A 21,899-nucleotide genomic window follows, 5' to 3' on the forward strand; every position below is an offset into this window, starting at 1 on the left:
CAACAAGAAAGCTTTAAAATTGAGAAATCATAGAAATAAATCAACAAGCAAAGTGTGATTTTTTTGCTTGATGTATTTCATAATTAATACTGAAAAATAATCTCAAATCCAGAATATGTTCAAGGAATTCAACTAAAGATTTAAACTCCAAAAGAGTCCTTTTTTTTTTTAGAAGTATTAACATTGTTCTGCACAGAAGCATCATGCAGCACTGTGCACAGCTCCCTCTGGTGGCTGCAGTGTGAAACTACATCTCCGTCGTCACGTGGTCTTGTGAATGTGGGTCAAAGGTGGTTCTGACTTAATCCAATGTGACGGTAATCTGCTCATTTAGCCTGGAAATTCACAGCGGGCGGTGCACACTCCCTGACCTCTGCTTGTTCAGTTTACGGAGAGGAAATTCCTTCATGTGATGCTGGAATGAATCAACATGACACATTTTTTACTTTTGATATAATACAGTAAGAATGACCAGATTTAGCATATTTAACATCACAGAACTTTTACAGGAGTGAACATTAACAATGCTCAATCATTGGATGATAAATGGACTTGAGTTTGTATATTTATTTTCTAGTCTTCTGACTGCTCAAAGCTCTTTTACACCTCAGGTCACACCTACACATTCACACACTGATGGTGGAGGCTGCTGAGTAAAGAGTCCATCATTCATACACATTCATACAACACCAACGACGCAGTGAGAGCAACTTGGGGTTAAAACATCTACATCAATACAAGGCTTTTTTTAAAAACATATTTTACTGTTGATAACCCGCCCAGCTTCAAACCAAGCAAGCAAACAGATCTTAGTAGCTGGTAAACATAACGGAGTATTTACTTAAGGGGTCAGACAGTTCCTCTAAGCAGTTGACCAAAAAACAGAGCAAACAGAGAAGAGGTCAATAGAGGGGTGTGAGGCCAGAAACACAGCGTTTAAAAATGTATATTTCTTTCTCTTCTGGATTATTAGATAGAGAATCACTCACTAGCAGGTTCATAAACACTCACATATTAGGACATATTATATCAATGTCTGTTTTTTAAACTGGTTCTGCTGTTCAGGATAGTTAGAAAATAGATGCTGGAGTTGCATTTTTTGCACATGGTAGTTTATCTCTGGATTTAAACGCAATGCTTAACAGAGAATATCGTATAAAACCTACAAAACCTCCATCACTGCCGTTATCCTCAAGTAGTGTTGTAGTACTCGAAAGAGACCAAGACCGGTCTCGAGACCACTTTTTGAAAGTCTCGGTCTCATCTCGGAATCCAAAGCATTTTTACTCGGTCTTGCCACTGATTGGTGATTTTTCTAAGTCATTATTTTTGATTAAAAGAACAAATAACTTCAATTCATTCATAGTTTGATTTTTATCCCCCCGGTTACGGCCACAACCTTCCCGGTGTTACAGTCAAAGTGAATGGCACACCTCCTAAACACAAGTTGATGATTTTTCAGTGATATTTAGTCTTCGTCTTGGTTTCGTCTCGATCCCTAAATGTCTTGGTCTCAGATGAATCTGGTCTCGATTAATCTGGTCTTGACTACAACAACACAATCCTCATGAACTCCTCCTCTCGTCACCTCTTCGTCTGACCGGACACATGACAAAATAAAACAAAAACACACCTGACGCAGAGTAAGTTAACATGGATGTTTTAATCATTTATAGACTCTAAACTGACTAAAGAGGCAAAGTCAGCAAACGTTATTGCTGGAAGAAGTTTATCGTTTCGTTGCGTTTGTACACAGCTGCTTTGGTTTTTGTCTGGCGTTAAACACAGTACACTTACATTCACTGTGCTGTCCATAAATACTGTACAAAAATAAACACCACAAAACTCTCTCCGCTGGAGGACTTCCACTCTTCAAAGAGGAAATCATAAGGCCTTGTTATACATGACATCTACAGTTTACACTTTCACCTGGAGGCTGCATGTTAAATAGAATAAGTTACACCTCGAGTCCTCCTTTTGTGTCCACACATGAACAGGTCCAAGTGAAAAGTGCAATAACAAAATAAATAACGGATTCAGGTTTCAGCTCAGATGTAAAGTACAAAATTAAACCTAAAAATCACAATTTTTCTTCATCTGAAGAGGCGTTTCTAAAACATTGATTGATGTCTTTACTTGAATCTTTTTGTCTACAATGAAAGTATCCATCCGAGTGTAAATGTGCTCCACATTCACCCCCGTCCCCTCAAACAAACCCACCCAGAAGGGAAGGTCAAGAGTGAGTTGTCTTTGTGCTCCACGCTCACATCAGTCTGTAATGGCAGTACGTTCATTCACCACTAGGTGGAGCTCCCTCTCTTTCTCTCTCTCTTAACAGCAGGCAGTGTCTTGACTCCATGTTTTTTTTTTTTTAGGCCCAGTTTGGATCAGCTGATCACTCCTGCAGCAGCGTCTACAGCCGACACGTCTGGTGTTTGCTGTGCGAGGAGGGGGTCAGCTCGTAGAAGAGTACGTAGGCGTTGCTGCTGCGGACCTGGCTGGAGGACACCGGGCTCACCCTGCAGAACATACAAAGTAAACTACACTGAATATCACAGAGATTGTTTCTGTGAGCATAGCATGCTCATAGTCAGGGATTTAAAACATTTACATATTTATTATGAACACCTGCATGCACCCAATCTGGATTTAAAATCTGCCAACGAGAGCACACCCTTTTTACAGCCACAATGAGATCAGCTTCACTTTACAGCACTGCTCTCTGATAGTCTGAGAACATTGGTGTGTTAGGTAACGTGATTTAGGGTTGTCATGAATTTTGATCTTCGATATCATACTAGTAAAAAGCCCAACACTGATACCTGTTCCGATACCATGGCAACAGAAGAAGTCATTAGACACCTAATATTTGGTAATTTCCTGTTTTTTTTTACAAACATAAATTGCACCCAAACACTTGCACACTGTCTGAATCAACCCATTTTAAATTAAGACAGCGCTCGCTCTGTTTCTTTCATGGCAGCTTTGGGTTAAAGACATGTATGCAGATTTTTTTTTTTTTTTTTTAAAGCGCTTGACATTTGGATACTATCAATCATTGCAATAATGGAGATTTTAATCGTTCTGAAAGACGTGGTAGCAAAAAGTATCGAGGTGTGAAACGTTTCCTCATTGTGGTGATATGTATAGTTCAACTTTGCAGAAAAGATTGTCAGCTTTGACTTGAATGATCCTGGACATGTTTTTCAAATAAGAGCCACTCAGGAAGGCAGAGGCCATCCTGGAAGACCCTGCAGAGTTTAGACTCGTGCCGACAGGGAGGAGGTTCACTTATGTTAGGACGGACAAATCTAACAGATATCTAGGCGATCCTGAGGAAGCTACAGGCAAAACGCATTGTTCCATTACGGTAAAATACAGTAAAGTTATTTTCAGTGTGCTACGGGAGTTTTGATTTATTTTTCATGGTATGAACCTGCAACTGTCCGCACTTGAGAACGTATAGGCTTAAAAAACAACACGGTGTTTGTGTTCACAACACAAATATTACAGCCTGGGAAGATAGCGACAGTATGTCAAATTCATAAAACTGTATACACAGAAAATTAATCTACAAAAATTAAGCTAGGTAAATATTTCACAACAGTAAACATGTTTTCTTATTCCTTTTGAACTCCTTTCTGTCAAGCCTTTACACATAACGAAAATTCTTGGTCTTAATGGCTAGCACCTAGTTGGTTGGCCATTTAGATATCAGAGGTCGTTTGTCCCATCAGCAGTCGGGTTTCTAAATGAGCTGTCAGTATACACTTATACTGTGGACTGTTGGTCTCTGTGTCTCTTATCTCATTCACATCCATCATGATGATATACACAGGAGTTAGGTTTTATATGCATGTATTTAAGTCTTTGTGCTGTTCTCATGATGCATATTGCCTGGATCCAAATAGCCCCTCTGGATAATAAAGCCTTTCCAAATCCACTCCAAAGTGAGTACATACCTGGAGTCGTTGTAGCTGTACCACTCCCCCAGCACCTGGTTCCTGCAGTACGCTGTGTAATGACCTCCCAAAGCGTTCCCCGAGTGGTTGGACACGGCATACAGGTTGTACACGGGACGCTCTGTGAGAAAAAAAAAAAAAGGACAAGACAGACACTGGCTGTCAGTTTGTACTCATCAAACCCGGATGACCTTGAACAGAAAGTGGACGAATCCTCCTCCTCATCATCTGGTGAAAGTACTCACCGCTGCTCTCTGAGGAGAACTCCCGCAGGTCGAGCTCTTTCAGAGGGAAGTTGACGTAAGTGGACAGCTTGCTGGTTCGATTGTTGGAGTCTGAGAAACGTTTCAAATCTAAGAGGAAGGCTGAGTCAAGGAGCCGACACACCAGGATTTCAGTTTTTGTGATACTTTTCATTTCTTCTCTGCAGAACTCCAGAGAGAAATTTTCTTTTTTCATAACAACAAAGCTCATGAAATGTGCTGCGGATAGACAGACCTGCTAGTTTATAAAGCTCAGCAACACCTGAACTAACCTTACAATGGTGGTTCATAATGGCAACCCGTAACTTTCCATACATCAAGCTGCAACGCTCGTTTGCTTTCGCCGCTTGTGTGGAGAGGAAACAGGGCCAACTTCTCAGCATGTAGCGTATAAAACTGTTGTTACACCTGCAGCAGGCTGAGCCACATTAGCTGTTCTTTCACAGCTACGCTTCTTGTTGCCAGGTCAATGTAGTAAATCCAATGTTCCCTCTCTTTTATTCTTTGTTTTGGCTTCCTCTGACTCCTGAGTGAAAGACTCTGGCTCCGGGTGAAGCTTCTGCATATGCTAGCTGTTAACTGTGCAGGACAGGTAGTATATCTTTAAACTGAAAACAGCTGCTATGAAGGCTGATGAGAGCTGAGATCAGGGGCAAGAAAGATAAAAGATTGAGATGAAAGAGGCTAAAACGCTCTGCAGGGGTGCTTCAGGGTACACACCTAAGATCTATAGTTATTTATGCAGTATAGATTAGCCTAGCTTGGAGCATTGCTGAGAATGTGCTACTAAATCTCTGATATTTAAAGTAGATGTAGAAGGAGTCTAACATCTGCCCCAGTGTCCTTTTTGTTACTGGTATCTGCAAAACTGAAGCATCTTGCACATCAATATTGACCGCATGTTTCTGTCTTGAAGCTAGCTCTGTGTAGGCTAACACGTTTGCAGCACTAGCATGAAGAAAGCCTTAAACAAACATGTTCAAAGTCGAGGGCTGAAAGGATACGAAGCACGAGGATCTGGGGGAACTTCTGTATGCTGAATCTTTTGGTGCATTTCCTCCTAGTTTTGCATCTGTTGCATGTCTGCAGGAACGAGGAGACAAACACAAACAAGGAATAAGTTACCGCTGCTCATATCATGTGTACAAAGTGAGAGTTGGAGGGTTATGTTGAGGCGTCTTACGGGTCTCTCTTCTCCGTCCAACACGTCCTCTTTGGTGAAGAGTCTCAGGCAGTCTTTGAGAGTCACTTCACTGGAGCTCTTCTGTGCAGACACAGAGCAATACATTTAGAAACAAGAGCAAAATAAAGACGGGAAAGACGGTCTTAATACGATCAGATACTGGTGAATGGTCGGTGTGTTTGAGCTGACCTGTGCGACAGGTATGGACAGGTCCCAGAACGGATCAAACACGGTGGAGCGGAAGCCGCAGACGGTGCAGGTCACGGAGCTTTTCAGCTGACCGACGAATAAATCTAACAAGGAGAGAAACAAGAGATGGAGAATTACATTTAATACAAGAGGTTAACTGTGCTGGTTCGGATCAGTTGGAGGAGCAAGCGCTGCAGGAACAAGAGGTGACAGTTCTCGTAGCAGGATCGAGACCCCTGTCCCCAAACTCACTCTGCACTGTCATGTCTCTCGTCAGCTGACAAATTCAGACAAAAAGCCCCAAAAAAAGATCAACATCGGAATCGGCTGATATCGGCCCTGTTGTCAGACATCGGCACAAACCGCAAATAACCTGGCATGAACCGATGTCGGTAGCAGATGTTTATTTGTTGCGCCAAATTAATTAAATGCTAGCATGTAGTTCCCCTTCACTACAACACTACACTCATACATTCATGACGACTTATCAGACTTACATCATAAGGATTGTTTCACTTCCGTTCATAATAACTGAATTTCCTTTAAAGTCTTTCTATGTGATTTTTCACACTTAAATATAATATAAATCAAGTATATCCTCTGAAAATAACTCTGTGAGTCATGACTGTCTACAATGGGTGTAACACCCGAGTCCCACTGTCTGTGATGTTTTCAGAGTTTTCAGAGTCCTATCTTCACTTTGTTTACATCGTCAGGACGGCCGGCTGACTCCTCCCCTCGCGTATAAAAGTTGTTTAATTGAGGGACTAGAGAAAAGAAGAACAACATACTGTACTCACTGCTTAACTGTGTTTCTAGATCACGCTCATTTCAGGTAAATTTACATGCAGTGTGAAGATACGAGCATAATAAAGATTGCTAGCATGAGCCTTTAAACCTTGTTTCATGTGTGATGCTCTCTGTCACTTTCTTCAAGACAGTTGGTGAAAGTGATTTTTTTAAATAAAGTTCATGATGTGTTTTATAAATGTAAGAACGCCTAGAGGTGGTTAAAAGGGTTCATGTCTTACCTACGACTTTGCTGTCCTCTCTCTCCAGGTACATATTCCACATCCACTTTCCTTTTTCCTCATCCCTGGGAATAAAAACAGAAGAAAGTCAGAACAGTGATTCATATTTGTGTCAAACAAACAAACGCTGGAGTAAGAAATTCAATCTGATTTTCCAAGTAGCTTTCAGACAAAAGTTTTGATTCAGAAACATTTTAACTATGATTTATTAACCACAGTTAAATTATAAGTAGTCAAAGTGTTTGTTTCCAACTTAAAGAGCTGTTACGACACATTCAGGCACGCAGCAGTGTGTTTTCTTTGGCTCAGGGCCGGTTATGATGAGTGACTAATCTCAGAAGTGAGATGTGGAGGGGGGAAATGCTGACTTACGAAAGGTGGTCAAAGTCCTCGACAGACACCTTGGGGCGGGCCGTCACTCTGTTCACCTCGTTGTGGAGGCCGTCCAATAGGAAGCGCAGAAACTCCTGGGCGTCCTGCTGACTGAAGAGAGATAGAGAAACTTTGACTAAACGTTGGACTCACATCTGAAAGAGTTTCAATTTGACGACTGACTTGGAGAACAGAAAAACAACAGGTGGACGAAAGACTCACTTGCAGCCCACAAATTTGGGAGCGAATCGCTGGATCTGACTCCTGAAGTCCGAGGGACTGATGGCCTCGTTGTTCACCGAAGTCCACAGACTCTGAGTCAGCTTTGCAAACTCTGAGACAGCAGAAGAAAAGAGAAATGATGATGAGACCTTAAATGAATGAACATTCAAATATTTGCCATATGTGCAAACGTGATTCATTATGAAAGCTATTAAAGGAGATCTATTCTGCTGAACAATATTTAAAGACAAACATGTAATGTTACCAAGTTGGATGTCCATAATAATAATAATAATGTTTTTTTTTTTTTTAACACAAGATACTCAGTTGTTGGTGTAATCCCCGGACATGGTTTCCTGCTGCTCTGAACGAGACTTGGCCGCCAACATATCAGAGCAAAGCATGGAGCAAACTTTGAAGGACACACCCGCTCAAAAGCTCACTTATATTTCCTTACGACTGCAATCACAGCCGGCCAATCGGGGGAGAGTTTGCACTTAAAGAGACAGTAGCTGAAAATGAAGCGTTTCAGGCAGAGGCTGAAATGAGGGGTTTTAATGACACCAGTGTCAGATAAATAAGGAGGTTTTTGAGCTTCTCATATCCCAACGCTACTCAATAAGTGTCCCAGACTGACATAACTCAAGGTGAAAGTGAGTTTCATTGAACTCCTTTAAATTTAACCTTTAGCTGATAAAGTTAAGACACAGACTGGCAGTCTTGGCTAAGCTAACGGTGCAGAGTTTTGACCTTCACTAAGACATTTCCTCAAATCATCTGTGGAGCAAAGCAGCCCTAACCTATTACATATTTGTAATTATTAATGGGAGAATGGATTTTATGTTTTTAAAAATCGATGTTGATAAAGAACAGGAAGGACCTTTGTAATAATAATCACACTAACAATCTGACTCGAAGCTAACGGCTATCACTCCTTTTGGGGCGTTTGAGTCATGTGATAAAATACTTCCGACTCGTGATCTGCATACTTGTAGTCGTTTTTCCAGAGCTTGTAACCGCATGTCACCGGCGGCAGTGATGACATGACACACGTGTGAGTGAGGCAGGCTCTGATGTCATCTGTTGCCGGTGGCGTGTTGACATTTGTTCCAGTACAGTCACAGGATAATACAGGTTACCTGGTTCATGCACTAATGAGTCATCCCTGATGTGGTTCACAGATCTGGACGAGTCAATGAGTGGCCCTTAAGTTGACAGTGTTTTGTGTTAATATAAATGTATCCTAAAAAAAAAACAAGAACTAAAGCTTTAAGACGTCCAGCATGAGGACTTTTTAGACTATTTACAGACACTGTGAAACTGGGAATACTGAAATGTTTGCCTTTGGTTGTTAATGTGGAGAGTAAGGTTGTCAAATTTTGAGATACTTAGATAATTTTTTAAGTTTTGACTTTTTTTTTAAAGGACACAATCTCCATTTTTTTGGGGCCTTCTGTGCATTAACCGTAGAGACATGACAGTGGATAGAGTCAGAAATCAGGGAGAGAGGAAGTGGGGAACAACAATGTGAGAAGGGAGCCACAGGGCGGACCAGATCCGGCCTGGAGGACCACAGCCTCCGCACATGGGGCGCCTGCAAATCCACTCGCCCAAGGACAACAGATGGAAATGAGCTAGTAAGCTAAATCTGGTACAGAGCATCTTTTCTCTTCTGAGACTAATCATTGTACACTGTCCCTAAATCAAATGAACGAGTAAACTTAACTAGGTCTTTGGCGCCCCGACAAACTCCAGAAGAAGGACAGACGCTTTCAAAAACACAGATCTTCAGTTAGAGAGAGAGAGGACTACCTTAATTGCACAAAAACATTGCAGAATGTATTTGTGCAATTTACACAGCGTGCTGCAGATCGCCTGCTATTTTCATGTCATTCAAAACAAGAAATTCGCCAACACTGGGTGTCTGAGACTTCTATATTTGTTGCCGTGGAAAGAGGTATCACTATCGTTTGATTTGATCTAGAATCAAACTGAAGTTTAGAAACCCGGTGTCATGACTACCTCAGTTGGGAGTGAGTTTATATTAGACTGTGACCTGTGTGAACACGCTGTGCAAACACTCCCTCTAAACACAGGGTGTGTGTGCAGCACAGATTAACTTCAGCTGAACATTTTGATTGTGTTTTTCTGATCGCAGTAGGCTGGGATTAGTTCACAAAGTAAACACGCGAGGCAACACCGTGGTGTCAGAGCCTCCTGTAGTGAATCAGCGCAGCGCAGCATTATGTAAGTTCAGGGCTGCACAATGTCCCGACAATATGTGGCCTACTGCCGGGCCATGGAGTGACTCAACTTAGACAAAGGTCTATAATGTTTCCCCACAAAGCTGCTAGCTTGTTTGTTTGACAGGTCAGAGTCTCGTCCTAACCTTCCATGAGGGCAGCGTTTGTCCTGCTGTTGTTGTTGAGGTCTGTGCGGTGGATGTTCCTCAGGCAGTAATCTCTCAGCTCGGGAGTGTTACTCAGACACTGGAGGATAGAGTTCATGAAACACTGGAAACAGAAACACAAAAACAATACTCAAACTTCCAGACGTGGTTGATGGTTTCACAGGGTGAAAGCAGTTCTGAATGTTGTAATCTATAGTCATAAGTTACACTCACCGTGTTGCCCAGGTTCCTCAGTCCCACCAGGCCTTGAGGACTCTTGTTCTGATCAAAAAAGAAAGAAAGGAGGGTTTAGGTTGTTGTGCATTTATTGGAAGACTGTGTCGTCCTTCAACCACCGCCTGCATCTTATCCCACATGCTCTTTTGTAAAGCGTCTCAAGATAATAGTTATGAATTGTCGCTATACAAATAATGGTTGGTTGGTTGGTTGGTTGAGATTAGAAGTTGATGAAAAAGGGAATCATCTATGGTTAGAAGTCCAAGTACAAGTTTGCTTGTCCACTTCCTTGGGCTCAGGACTGATGAACTAAAACTTAAAGCTTTAGGATGGTGAACTGTCAACCAGAAATCCAAAGTGTGTCCATCCGGTTATATGGTCACCACTGGGTCCAAAAAAAAAAAAACCCAAGATGGCTACAATCAAAAATCTGATTTAAAAGCTTTTTTTTTTTTTACAAGGAGCTCCCAATGACCCAATGGGCGCCATCACAGTAACTATCTTCAATTCTTTGATGTGCAACTTTGCTTTGATGTCTGATCTACTGGACTCCTGATTGGTTGAACTTCAGGAAACATAAAGATGATGCCTTTTGGTTTTTTATCTGGCACACATAAAAAAAAAAACATGAGATAATGCTCGAGCCAGGATGACCTTGAGTTGGTCGTTCCCAAGCGTAAATCTCTGCCCTTTAACGTGTGTGTTTGCTTTTCTTCTGAGTTAAAACGAAGCCCAATGCTTAAATGTAAGACTAAAAAGTTGCGTCAGTCGACTCGTTTACTCCGGATGAATACGAGGCGATGTTCTGACGCTATAAAAAAAAGCAGACACAAGCAGCACGTGTTGATATGAATTCAATTGCAGAGGCGTCAGGTATTTGTTGTCCTTGATCTCGTGTGTATCCTGCTGGAGAGTCCAACAGATCAGCTTGCACATGGCCTCAGTGTGACGAAACCACAGTCTGACAGCAGCGCCGCTACATTCCTCAAGTGTGACAAAAAGCCTGCATGACCGAGTGTGGCATTCACTCTGTGCATACCATCTGACTGTCACATTGTTGGCAGCATCAGTACAGCACTGTGCTCAGGGTATCAGCCTCTGTTCAGCACATGCTTTAATCAAACACCACAGTAACGGCAGCATGTGATGCTAGGCCGAAAGAGAAAAAGAAGATCTCTGCTGAAGGATCTTGAAGGAACAGCCCCGTGTGTTTGAGTTTTGTTTGTGTGAAGTTGTGTGTCCACATCAGCGCCCGAGGCCAGGAGCAGATAAGTCGACTTCCTGACACATCCGGCGCCTCTGGTTGGTTAGTTGTTAATCATCTCACAGTTAAACTGATGCACATGCTGAAGGCCAGCGAGCATGTGCTGATAGCGCCGTTTCAGATTATTCTGCTGATCTGCTGACATTCCAGAGCAGTCACAAACATCTGCATTTTCTTATCAGCTCATGAAAGCGAAAGTTTAAACCAACAACGACCACTCAAGTGAAAATGTTCAATACTTTCTGGTACCAGGTGTTTTTAAAAACAAAACTATCTCTGCTATTTTAATGATTTGAAAGCACCAAAATGTCCTGAAGTCCTTTTGTATATATTATTATTGTTTTTATTATTATTTTATTTGGCTATGTTTAATTTTAATATTTTATTGTTGGCATTCATTGTGGACAGCAAAGAAAGAATTTCAATGTACAGGGACACATGTTTCCTACTGTGCACACGACAATAAATATTTTGAATCTTGAAGCTTTAAAACTAGTTACAGATCCGTAAGTCATAGATTTAACCAAAGACTGCCGCAAAGGAAAGCGAGTGAGCAGCGAATTCACACATGGGTGTTTCTCAAGTCCTGTTGGCGTCTCATAAAGACGTGAAAGTTACATTAATGTCTCTGACAGAACGACACACAGAGAGCAGAGGAAGTGATACTGTCCAAACTGCACAAATACAGAAACGCTCAGTGTGTTCACACTGAGACACAGCCGCTCATCTGCAGTCAGTTTAGACCTACAAGTGTCTCTTATCAAGCGACGTCACAGTTTCCTGACCTTCTGTCCCTTCTTAGGAACAGGTTTTTACAAGAAATAACTGGAGCAGTGGCGGTTCTAGACGACTTTTACTGAGGGGGCCAAACTGGGGCCGGGTTTTGTCAGAGGGGAACATTAAACCCAGGTGAAAAATAGACAAAGATAATCGCTTTAAAATATATATATATATATTATGCCAAATAATAGGGCACAACATAAAATACCATGATTTATATTTGTTTCAGTAACAGAATTTAATACTAGATTGCGAGTCCGGTTGTTGAGTCAAATACTAGGGGGGTTCTTCCTTTTGGTAGGGGTGGCCACAGGGGGAGACCAAGCTCAGTGTTACAGGGGCACTGGCCCCTGTTGGCCCCTGCCTAGAACCACCCATGCTCTGGAGAACTTTCACAGCAGACGTTTCAAACAAAAGTAGAAAAAAGAAAAGAAAACTTAAGACCAAAAAACAACAACAGGTATAAATAATCCAGTTCCAGACACTCGAGATGGTTAATCACTGAGCTAGAAACATTAAAATATCATGTATAATAAAGTTGTGGAATAAAGTTTTCCTCTCTGAACACCGAGCTGAATCATTTGCAGTAAAGTGCTCATGACTTTTTTTTTTTTTTCCCAGTAGCGATGGCGTGTTTCTGAGTGTTTACAGGTGACATGTCGCCTTGTGACCTTCTGAAGGAACATGGTAACACGATGACACGGAGCGAGTCAGCCCCGTCACGCTTGCTGACGAGCGAGGCGCTGCATGAGGGGAGAACGTACAAAGTGTAAAAGCAGCTACGTCAGCCACCTGTATGTCAGGTAAGAGTGTTTCTGTTTAAGTAAATATGAGCTCATTATCCTAATGTTCTGTTTGTCTTCTAGAGACTCTTAAAGGAGACGTTTGGGGCTTTGTGGTCATCAGCATGTTGTTCCTACTATAGGAAATTCATCTTTCATTTTTTTTTTTTACTACCAGCTTCATTCTCGGCTCCATGATTCCTCATTTCTTCCTCTTCTTCTCTGCAGTATTTGAAGGTGACCATATGGTCTCGAGTCTCAATCTGCTGCACTGCTGTGAATACTGACCAGCGGGGCTCGGGGAACGCTCAGCAGGGCGGCTTGTGATTTAAAAAAGGCCCGTCCAAATAATTTTTTTTTTTTTAAAAAGCCGGCGGTGCGTTCAGGTTGATCTCTGTGCTCCGACACAAGAACGCTCTCCACAGGTTGGCATGACATCAGAGAGGCTGGAGAACTGAACGTCCTGAATCAGCTATGCATGCCTGGTCAAGGGCCGTGTAACGTGATGAGGGGGGAAGCAATACTCTCCTGTGTGCACACGGTGCCAGACAAACACATGCCACTCCCTTCTCTAACAATATCAACATGAATCTGTGCCACAGAGCTGCAGGGCCATAAAACGAGGCTCGAGAACAACATGTGTACCTTTCTCTAACTCTACAGCTGAGTTTAGAAAATGATACAGAGGGGAAAAAAACACTTAAGTGACAGTATATTAAAGTTAAAAGCACAGAGTAAAGTTTTGTGTAGAAGTAATCTTTCTTTTCTCTCGTTACATAATTGTCAGCATGAAACAACACATGCAGATGTCTTCAAAGGTATAATGGTTACCTGTTGGTTTTCCAGGATTTTGGTCATTAACAGAGCATTTGGCGCACAGATAGTTACAAATTAAAAGAGCTGCAACTCCCTGATATGTAAGTTTCAGCCGAAGTTGCCAATATTCCCTGACTCCAGTATCTCAAATGTGAGGATTTGCTGGTTTTCACCTTCTTACAGGAAGTTAAACAGAATCTATGAGGATGTTGGACTGTGGGTTTGACCGAACAAGTAAGTTGAAGGTTTCACTACAAGCCTTTTGCAATTGTAAGGGGCATTTTCATTTGACATTTCCTGATTCATCGAGATATTCAGACAAATAATCATTGGTAAAAAAAAAAATGTGTTTAGTGCAGCTCTAAACTTTAAAATTTTGACTTGAGGAGGCGAGACTTTGTAACCAGTGAACGCAGACGGTAACCCAAAAGAGTCCGAGCGTTCTCCAGGTTTGTGCCTGTTAAATGAACCTTTTTTTATTGCCTGCTCTTCAATTGCTAATTGAGGAATTGTTAAGTCTCTATTAGAAGTAAAGTCTAGACATGCACTACATTTGAAGTGTCATGACTTTCCCCTTGATTTGACCCTGTAATTAATTAGTTTGATGGGAGTAGATGTTAATTAAAGGGAACGATCACAGTGGAATCCAGCTGCTAGCGAGCCACACTAAAGCTAAAGAAAAAGTTGCAGAATAAAGGACTTTCAAAAGCTCCTAAATCACAAAAGAGTTAGTACAACAGGTCCGTCTATGTTCAGTGTAATCACAAGTATGCATACCATTTAGCTCCCAAATCCTCTGTGGAGTCTAAAAATACCCCTACAGTATTAACAAGGACAAAGAGTTCAAGTGTGGCCTTGGACTGAAGCCGGATAACTCTGTCACATTGACGTAAACACATCAAACCCACATGGACGCTATAATGCGCCGCGGGGGTTGTGGGCAGCTGTGAGTTAACAAAATGTTCTGTGCAGATGATAAGGTGACAGTCTGGACACATTCCTTATCAACAGAGCTTCGTCCTGTTACGTAACGCTCTCAAATTGTTGCTGTCATGCGGGCGGGCAGGCGCTGTGCTTTCAATCCCTGTCTCTGTGTTCCTGCCTGCTTTCTCTTTAAGTGTGCTTACAGCACATTCCTCCACTTAGGGGCTGATAAGGGTCCGATTTAGACCTCCATAAAGCTTTATGTGGCCTTCAAGGTGGAGTCAGAGTTGAATAAGATTTTTAGAAGAGACGTAAAGAGTGCTTACATTTCACAATTTCAGCTCACAAGTTATGTTTTCATACTTAAATAGACTAACTTGGCAAGAAATATTCAATTTACTTTCAAAAGTTATCATCTTAAAGTGACAGTGGCGCTTTTCTTGATGCCTCTTTTCTCTACTACAGAATTACCATTTCATTTAGAATAGTTTGACTGTGATATTTGTGCAGGTATATTATATTAGGCTTGATTTTTATGTGATTTGCAGGCCGACATGAAGCTTAGTTGGACACTGAACAAATCATGCATCCAATAAATGACCACCCCTTCTCACCCAATGACATAATAAACTAAATCAAATTTGAGGAAATACCATCTTAACTTTGATTACATAACATTGTTTAATATAATCTGACTTGCTGTCCATGTCAAAGCAGAATTACATTCAAGAGCGTTTACAATCCTCACAAAAATCTGTTTTTTGAGGGGGTACTGGAGCCCCAGCCCCCCCCAATATAAAACTTGCAGTGACGCCCCTGGTTGCAGTATCTGCGTATCAACTTTATAAAGTCTGAGACCATTTCTAAAAGACCAACAGAAGGGTCTCAGGTGCTTTGGGGAAAGTTTAGACACTAGGTGGGTAGGTGGACTCACCTTGGCCTGGTTGATGATCAGACCCATGAATGTGGACACCAGCTTGGAGCGGGATAACGACGGGGGACTCTTCCGCCGCCGGTCGGGTTTGTCCAGGGGGAGAGGGGCCGGCTCCTCCACTGCTGTCACCGTGTATGAGTGTCGCAGAGTCGGCATGGCAGCGCTGTTGAATGTTGACCGACAACCAGGAGAGTCGCGTCACACAATGCAGCTGGTACACAGTTAAATCAGCTGGTTCTGTTTTTCTTGGGGGGGGGCTGAAGTCCAGGGTCAGGTGAAAATCAGTCGACAGTCGAGTCGCCTGTTCTGTCCTGTTGTTTGTTGCTGCTGGTCACTCTCTTTCTGCCTCGCACCTGTACGCAATCCCTCTGTGTGTGTGTGTGCAGGAGTAACACAGAGGTGGCGTGTGTCGGAGTTTTACTGCGTGCTGTAAACGCCTCCCTCCCCAACCTGAGAAGACTGGAGATGTCTTCAAGTGCTGTCGGAAAGCTGAGACCTCAGCGCATCCAGTGTGACGACAGAAACAGAGAGTGTGAAAACAGGACTGGGTGGAAACCATAGACTCTAAATATTAGGTGGAAACTAGTAAAATGACAAACGCCACAATGTAAACAAACAAACAAACAAACAAAAAAGTCAAGTCAAATAAAAGCATTCAAAACCAAACTTAGCCTCAGACGTTAACATACTCACTCTGCAGTCAGTGGAGACCCTGTTGGGGCCCTTGGCAAAAATTCCCACATGGCTCCTCCATTCAGCATTTACGTCAGCATAAGACGTCGACTTATTTCTTTATTTCTTCCATTTCTTTTTTTTGCGTGCCAATTCATTTGACTTCTGTTTTATGTCTTTTAACTTGATTCTGTATTTCACATGTAGTTTTCTTTTTATCTCGTGAGCTGTTACGTTTTTTGTTTATTCTTCTGTACAGCACTTCTGGTCAACTGTGGTTGTTTTAAAGTGCTTAACAAATAAAGTTGGATTGGATTTATATAAATAAGTTAAGACAGTCAGAAATAGATTTATAGTTTTTTAAAGGGAATCATTTAAAAGTGTTTATACCAAAGACAATCTGAAGTCATAACACGATTCAACAACTAGAAAGACTGACAGCTGTAGTCTTCATGGAAATAGATATTTAGTTTATTGTAAAAGGGAAGTATGTAAGGTTTCAGTTCACTGAACTCTACTGTCAGCATTTCAATGTTGATAATGAAACAGCAGAGGAAGCAGAAGAAATCATATCTACAACATCACATAAAGAACGTATTCATGCACTAAAAAAAAAGTATTTAAAATTTCCACTTTTCATCATACAATACTTAATTAGGAAGAAGCCAGCCGGTTGTGATATCATGACGATATCAAAGTTTAAACTGCATCTTCGCTTGTTATTTCTGTTACAGTGTGAGTCAATGTGAGTGGTAACAGTTTTTTGTTATGTAGGAAAACACAATGTTGGCATAAAATAAAAGCTCCATCAGCCTTATGTCTCTGAGAGGCTCAGCCCTTTTGTGAAAAAGACTTGCTGACCTTGATCTTTGGACTGCGGTTCTGACTTAACACAGAAACAGCTCCGGGTCTGATAAGGAGCTTTGATTGCTGCCTTGTAAAAAATACTTTTGCAGGTCCTTCAACCCCGCCACATTCACTATGATCTGTAGGGGTGTAACAGGGTGGATATTTAAGTCACACAGAGTTCTTTGAGAATCACGTAACACGTCATCTCTGCTCACGAATCAGGTTTTATTTTCATATATATGATGTGTTATAAAGAGCGTGGACACCTGCAGGTTGTGTAATGAACTATAAATATGAATCAAGGTCTCAGAGGAATGACATGGGGTGTTACTGGTGATATTTTATCACCATTGATAATCTGTTATTTTTAAACCATGTGTTCACTTTGAAGCCCAAAACCCAAAAAATGTACACCAGAAAACTCCATTTTGAATCAATTCAAGCAGTGACATCTGGCTTATTGGTGGCTCTTAAAGAAAGCTCAGATGACCACCAATGATATATAATATATAAGGATCCATCCTCTAGAGACTGCGAAGAGTAACCTCCAATTGCTTTACGACAGTTCATGAGTTACTGCCAACTGGGACATCAAATTTAACAACGTCGTTGCCTAGACGTTATGTTTGTGTGTTACTACACTGTTTCATAATCACAAAGCATGGACTGCAGCATTTCTTAGAGTGTATAAAACACAACATTTAATGTAGCGCACAGGAGTTTGACTGATGTAATTCGGGAGGTTTGCAGGTGTACAAAGTCACTCTGAAGTCCCAATTCCTTGTGACGGTCGCTGCCCTACCGCCGGCTTCTGCTAATGTTCTGTCTCGCTTGTTCCTAGAGAGGAATCAGCTAGCCAGATTAAGAGCACCTGTTGCCCACCCCCAGTGTGTCACACCCCACACTTCATTGTCCCACACATCCACAATCACACCACTGACAGACATGCTCCATGTTTGCAGCTATCATTTCAATTGTTTACTTTCAAACAATGAATAGTTTTTATCTACAGTTAACTTGTGTCCTTCACATATTTGCTGTGACTCCTGAGGTTATGTCATCCTTGTTAAGTTTAGGTAACAAAAGTCCACCAGTCAGGGGGAGGTGAGAAAACTGCTTACATTTAAGAGACCTGACAGATGTAGCTGAATACATTGTGAATATTCATTGTCCCAACAAGTTCAAACCATTTCATTTTCCTATTTCACAATCATTAAGATTCTTTAAGCCCCAATTTGGAAAGAAATCAGACTGTTTTACTTAAACACTTGTCCCGACATGTCCAGCACAGTGTGATAAAAAGAACTGTTAATAATCACCTCCCAATGTTATGTCATGCAAAAGGACAGAGTTCAAGCATGTAATAAAAAATGATCAACCCCTCTGACATTCAGGGTTGAGTTAGCCACTGCTTTTCATCCTCTCCCTTATATAATTACCATAATTACAAGTCCAAAACCACAGTTTCCTTTATTAGCGAAGCCAATCCCTCCATTCAAACGTATGAACATACACCTTCCGCGCTGCGCCTCCACCCCCAGGCGAGGTGTCGATGAGGGAATACCTGGAGCAGTGCTCATGTTTGAACACACGCAGGGAATCCTGTTCTGTTCTGTAAACTTCGTGGTGACCTAAACTTCACAGTGAGTGACTCACTGCGCTGCCTTAAAAAGAACGCTGAATTGCACCTTAACAAATACCAGCAGCATTACATAATAATTAGTGTTGAATGCCATTTACTTTATAGAGCAAATTTGCATATTAAGGTTATCATTCTGCCAATATGTGCCATATTTTAACTATTTGTTGCAGTTTTATAAAGAAAGAAAATCATGTTTTGTAGATATTTTGTATTGTTTTTTAAGAGAGATCATCAGTATTTACTACTGACCCCGACACGCGGGTCACCCTCTTTCCAGACTTCATTTAGTATTGACAATAAATTATTTTTCAGACCTGAAAGTAATAGATGTCATTGGTCAAACTTCGTTGTAAACTTCTTTGCAGATGATCCTGTGATCTATTTGTGGTGCCATTATTTGCTTTTGTTTTCTGCTAAAATTGTTTCAAGCTATTAATTATAACTCTTAATAACTGACAATGAAGTGACGTACATCAGAGAGTAAGTACAACAGAAGCAAGGCGAGAGGAGGAAACAACGTCAGGAAGTGCAAACAAACAGCTTTAAGTCCAATCAGACACACAGGTGCTGGCAGGAAGTTACCAGAGGCAAAGCACAACATTGACAGCTGTTCTTGAGAGCTCTAAAAAACATCAAAACCATCCTAAAATCGTCATCATCGTCTTCATCCATAATATCATTAAGGTCGTAGGTATTCATGAAAGAGCTGGGTCTTTAGCTTTTTCTTAAAGGTGCAGAGGGACTCTGCAGATCAAATGGAGTTTGGAAGTTCATTCGCCGGGGGGCGACAGAGGAGAAGAGTCTAGTCAGCGTCTTAGGACCCTGTTGTGAAGGTTGGATCAGATGCCTTTCATTGGCAGAGCATAGTGGGCGGTAGGGAGTGTAGATCTGGATGATAGAGTTATGGTGAGGAGGAGTCGTTTTTGTGGCTGTTTTGTAAAGAAGCAGCAGAGTTTTAAATATGATAACTGGGAGCCAGTGGAGGGAGATGAATAGCAAAACAGGTTGAAGACCAGTCGCGGTGATGTGTAAATATTTAGGAGCGGTAATGAGCAATAATGACCAAGAGAGTACACACACCCTTAAATACACAAACCTGCAAACTTACATAATGCACAACTAACACTACATCCATCAAAAAGTGAAGGAAACAAGGGCAGAGCGCTGCAGCAGCACACTTGAATAGTGTTTACATTACCAACATGTCAACGGAACAAGCCTTAAGGACTACTAAGTAATCCAGTGTCCTCTCTGTCCTGAGTTACATAACACTACTGAAAGGTTTAAATGGGTTAATTACATTGTCAAACAAATCTCAGCAGCCTCTCAATCGTAAAAAATAACTTTAATTCCACCGGGGAGATTCCCATTTTTATACAATTTTCTTTTATTGAAACCTTTTTCCGAAAAAGAACTTGGCTTAAAACGGTATATTAAAGGTCACATATTATCCTCTTTTTCAAGAAGTGTAAATAAGTCTCAGAGCTCCTCAAAACATGTGTGTGAAGTTTCTTATTCTAAATCCACTCTGATCCTGTATTTGATCATGTCTATAAACCCCTCTATTTCAGCCCTGCTCAGAACAGGCTGTTTCTGTGTCTGTACCCCCCCCCTCTCTGGAAGCGCTTGGGGGGGTTTAGGCTTTCTTGCACTGTGCCGTGTTTTTTACGTTTACAAGGCAGACTCAGAGGGCAGAACAAACACCTAGCTGTGGGAGTGTCACCCACCTGGGGGAGGGGCTACTGCCCTTTGTGATGTCATGAAGGGAAAATCTCCAAACGGCCTGTTTGAGCACAGATTTTCTGAAAAGTGTAGCAGGCAAAAGACGGAGAGGATGGACTTTTCTCATGATTGGAGGGTTTGTCTCTTATTTCCTAATAACTGCGAATAAATGTATTTAATTTATGGAAAAGCGCAACTGTCCCAGCCTGTAAGATCTGGCTAGAGGATTTAACCAACACATTCCTTTTGGAAACGATATGTTCTAAAAGGACAGACTCCAACAGTTCATACTAAACCTGGAAAGCCCTTGGATCATATCTTGAAACTACAAATCCAGTACAGCAGTCGTCATCCCAGCACTACACAGCAGCTGAGACGGTTAGGGAGGTCTCTGTGGGCAGAGGGAGGTTGGAGGGTAGGAGATGGGTTTTTATTTTATTACTTTATAACTTGCGTCTTTGTTTGTTCTTTATATTGGATGTTATTGCACTTTATTTCTTTATTACCTTGTTTGAATATTACCTTTGTGAGCTCCTAACAACTCCAGGGTTACATGCACAGCTGTAAGAATCATGAAAATGAGACTCGAATGTGTCCTGAATTTACTCGCTCAATAAAAAATATATATTTTTTATACTTTATTTTCAGTTTATACTCAGTCAACACAACCTTTACAGGCAGTAATTTCATAATCTCATGATGGAAGATCAAAGTCTCTATTCATAGTCAGTACATTATACTATCTCTGATCAAATTGATGTTATGAAAGATTTAAGAGGGCTGCTAACAGTTTCTACATGTGTAAGGATTTATCTTAATGTAGCCTAAATTATGTTGTTTTTTTTTGCATTTTGCATCTTCACGTTAATCCTCAAAAAATCAATTTAGGATCATTCCAATTCTGTGCAAAGAATAAAATCCAGTCTTGTAACTATATCCTGTTTGCTCCTTATATGGTCGGGGAAAAAAAGATCTCAAATGAAAATGTAAAAAACAACGGAGTAGGGTCGGTCATACAGCGGCCGTTGTCAGCAGACTGTTGTCACTTGTTGTACTTGCACTGAGCTCAGTCTGCTGAGTTTGCTCTTGTATCTGGATCGGATGTGCTCAGTAAATTGTTTGGGTTTAAGTTCAAAGGTCGGGTATAACTGTTTCTCTGACTTGGATTTGGCGGAGCCAGAGAATAGGCCTTGAGGAACATTTAAAGAAGCTGATACTACAAATACAGCCCGGTGTATTTTATGTTGGATGAATCAGGCTCCTATGAAGATATCAGATTATTTTTAACAGTAATGTATCTTAGAGATAGCATTTCATTAATAATGTAATCCTTATTTTCTCTTAGATGTTCATCTTATTGGCCAACATTTTTGCCAACTCATTACTAAGATACCTTTGGTTTAACTCTTATTTCTAAACTCTCATTTCTTTTTATTATGTAATCACTATCACCAAATTAGTTTTCTAATGTTTTTTTCTCTCTCAAAATTAGCCACACCAATTGCTTTGTGTAAAAAAATCCTGACGGTTAAATCACATTCAAAGGGATCCTTGGCAACTCCACAATAACAGAACAGACAAATTACAAAGTAATTACGGTTTATGTACACCCTGTTTGACCAGTGCAACCCAACCCCATGACACCTCATTCAATGTAAATGTCAAC

The 21,899-nt window shown here is 41.2% G+C and overlaps 1 protein-coding gene across 1 annotated transcript; it reads right to left on the bottom strand.

Annotated features, from left to right (window-relative positions):
- Positions 1–1,644: 1,644 nt before the first annotated feature.
- On the bottom strand, positions 1,645–15,786 carry LOC132988808 (ubiquitin carboxyl-terminal hydrolase 2-like). Its single transcript, XM_061056394.1, has 12 exons — positions 15,349–15,786; positions 9,846–9,893; positions 9,612–9,735; positions 7,223–7,334; positions 7,001–7,111; positions 6,629–6,693; positions 5,598–5,701; positions 5,409–5,489; positions 5,230–5,308; positions 4,208–4,315; positions 3,963–4,083; positions 1,645–2,519 (listed from the first exon to the last, which is right to left on the bottom strand). The coding sequence occupies exons 1-12, from the start codon at positions 15,502–15,504 to the stop codon at positions 2,414–2,416; spliced, it is 1,215 nt and encodes a 404-aa protein (XP_060912377.1). The 5' UTR covers positions 15,505–15,786; the 3' UTR covers positions 1,645–2,413.
- Positions 15,787–21,899: the final 6,113 nt, after the last annotated feature.

Source organism: Labrus mixtus, chromosome 14 (assembly GCF_963584025.1).
Source record: "Labrus mixtus chromosome 14, fLabMix1.1, whole genome shotgun sequence".
Classification (NCBI taxonomy): domain Eukaryota; kingdom Metazoa; phylum Chordata; class Actinopteri; order Labriformes; family Labridae; genus Labrus; species Labrus mixtus.

Coding starts and splice junctions, on each gene's coding strand:
- LOC132988808 (XM_061056394.1), bottom strand. CDS start 15,504: ATGCCGACTCTGCGACACTCATACACGGTGACAGCAGTGGAGGAGCCG. Junction 9,894..15,348: donor TGATCATCAACCAGGCCAAG/GTGAGTCCACCT, acceptor TTTTTTGATCAG/AACAAGAGTCCTCAAGGCCT. Junction 4,084..4,207: donor GTTCTCCTCAGAGAGCAGCG/GTGAGTACTTTC, acceptor TTTTTCTCACAG/AGCGTCCCGTGTACAACCTG.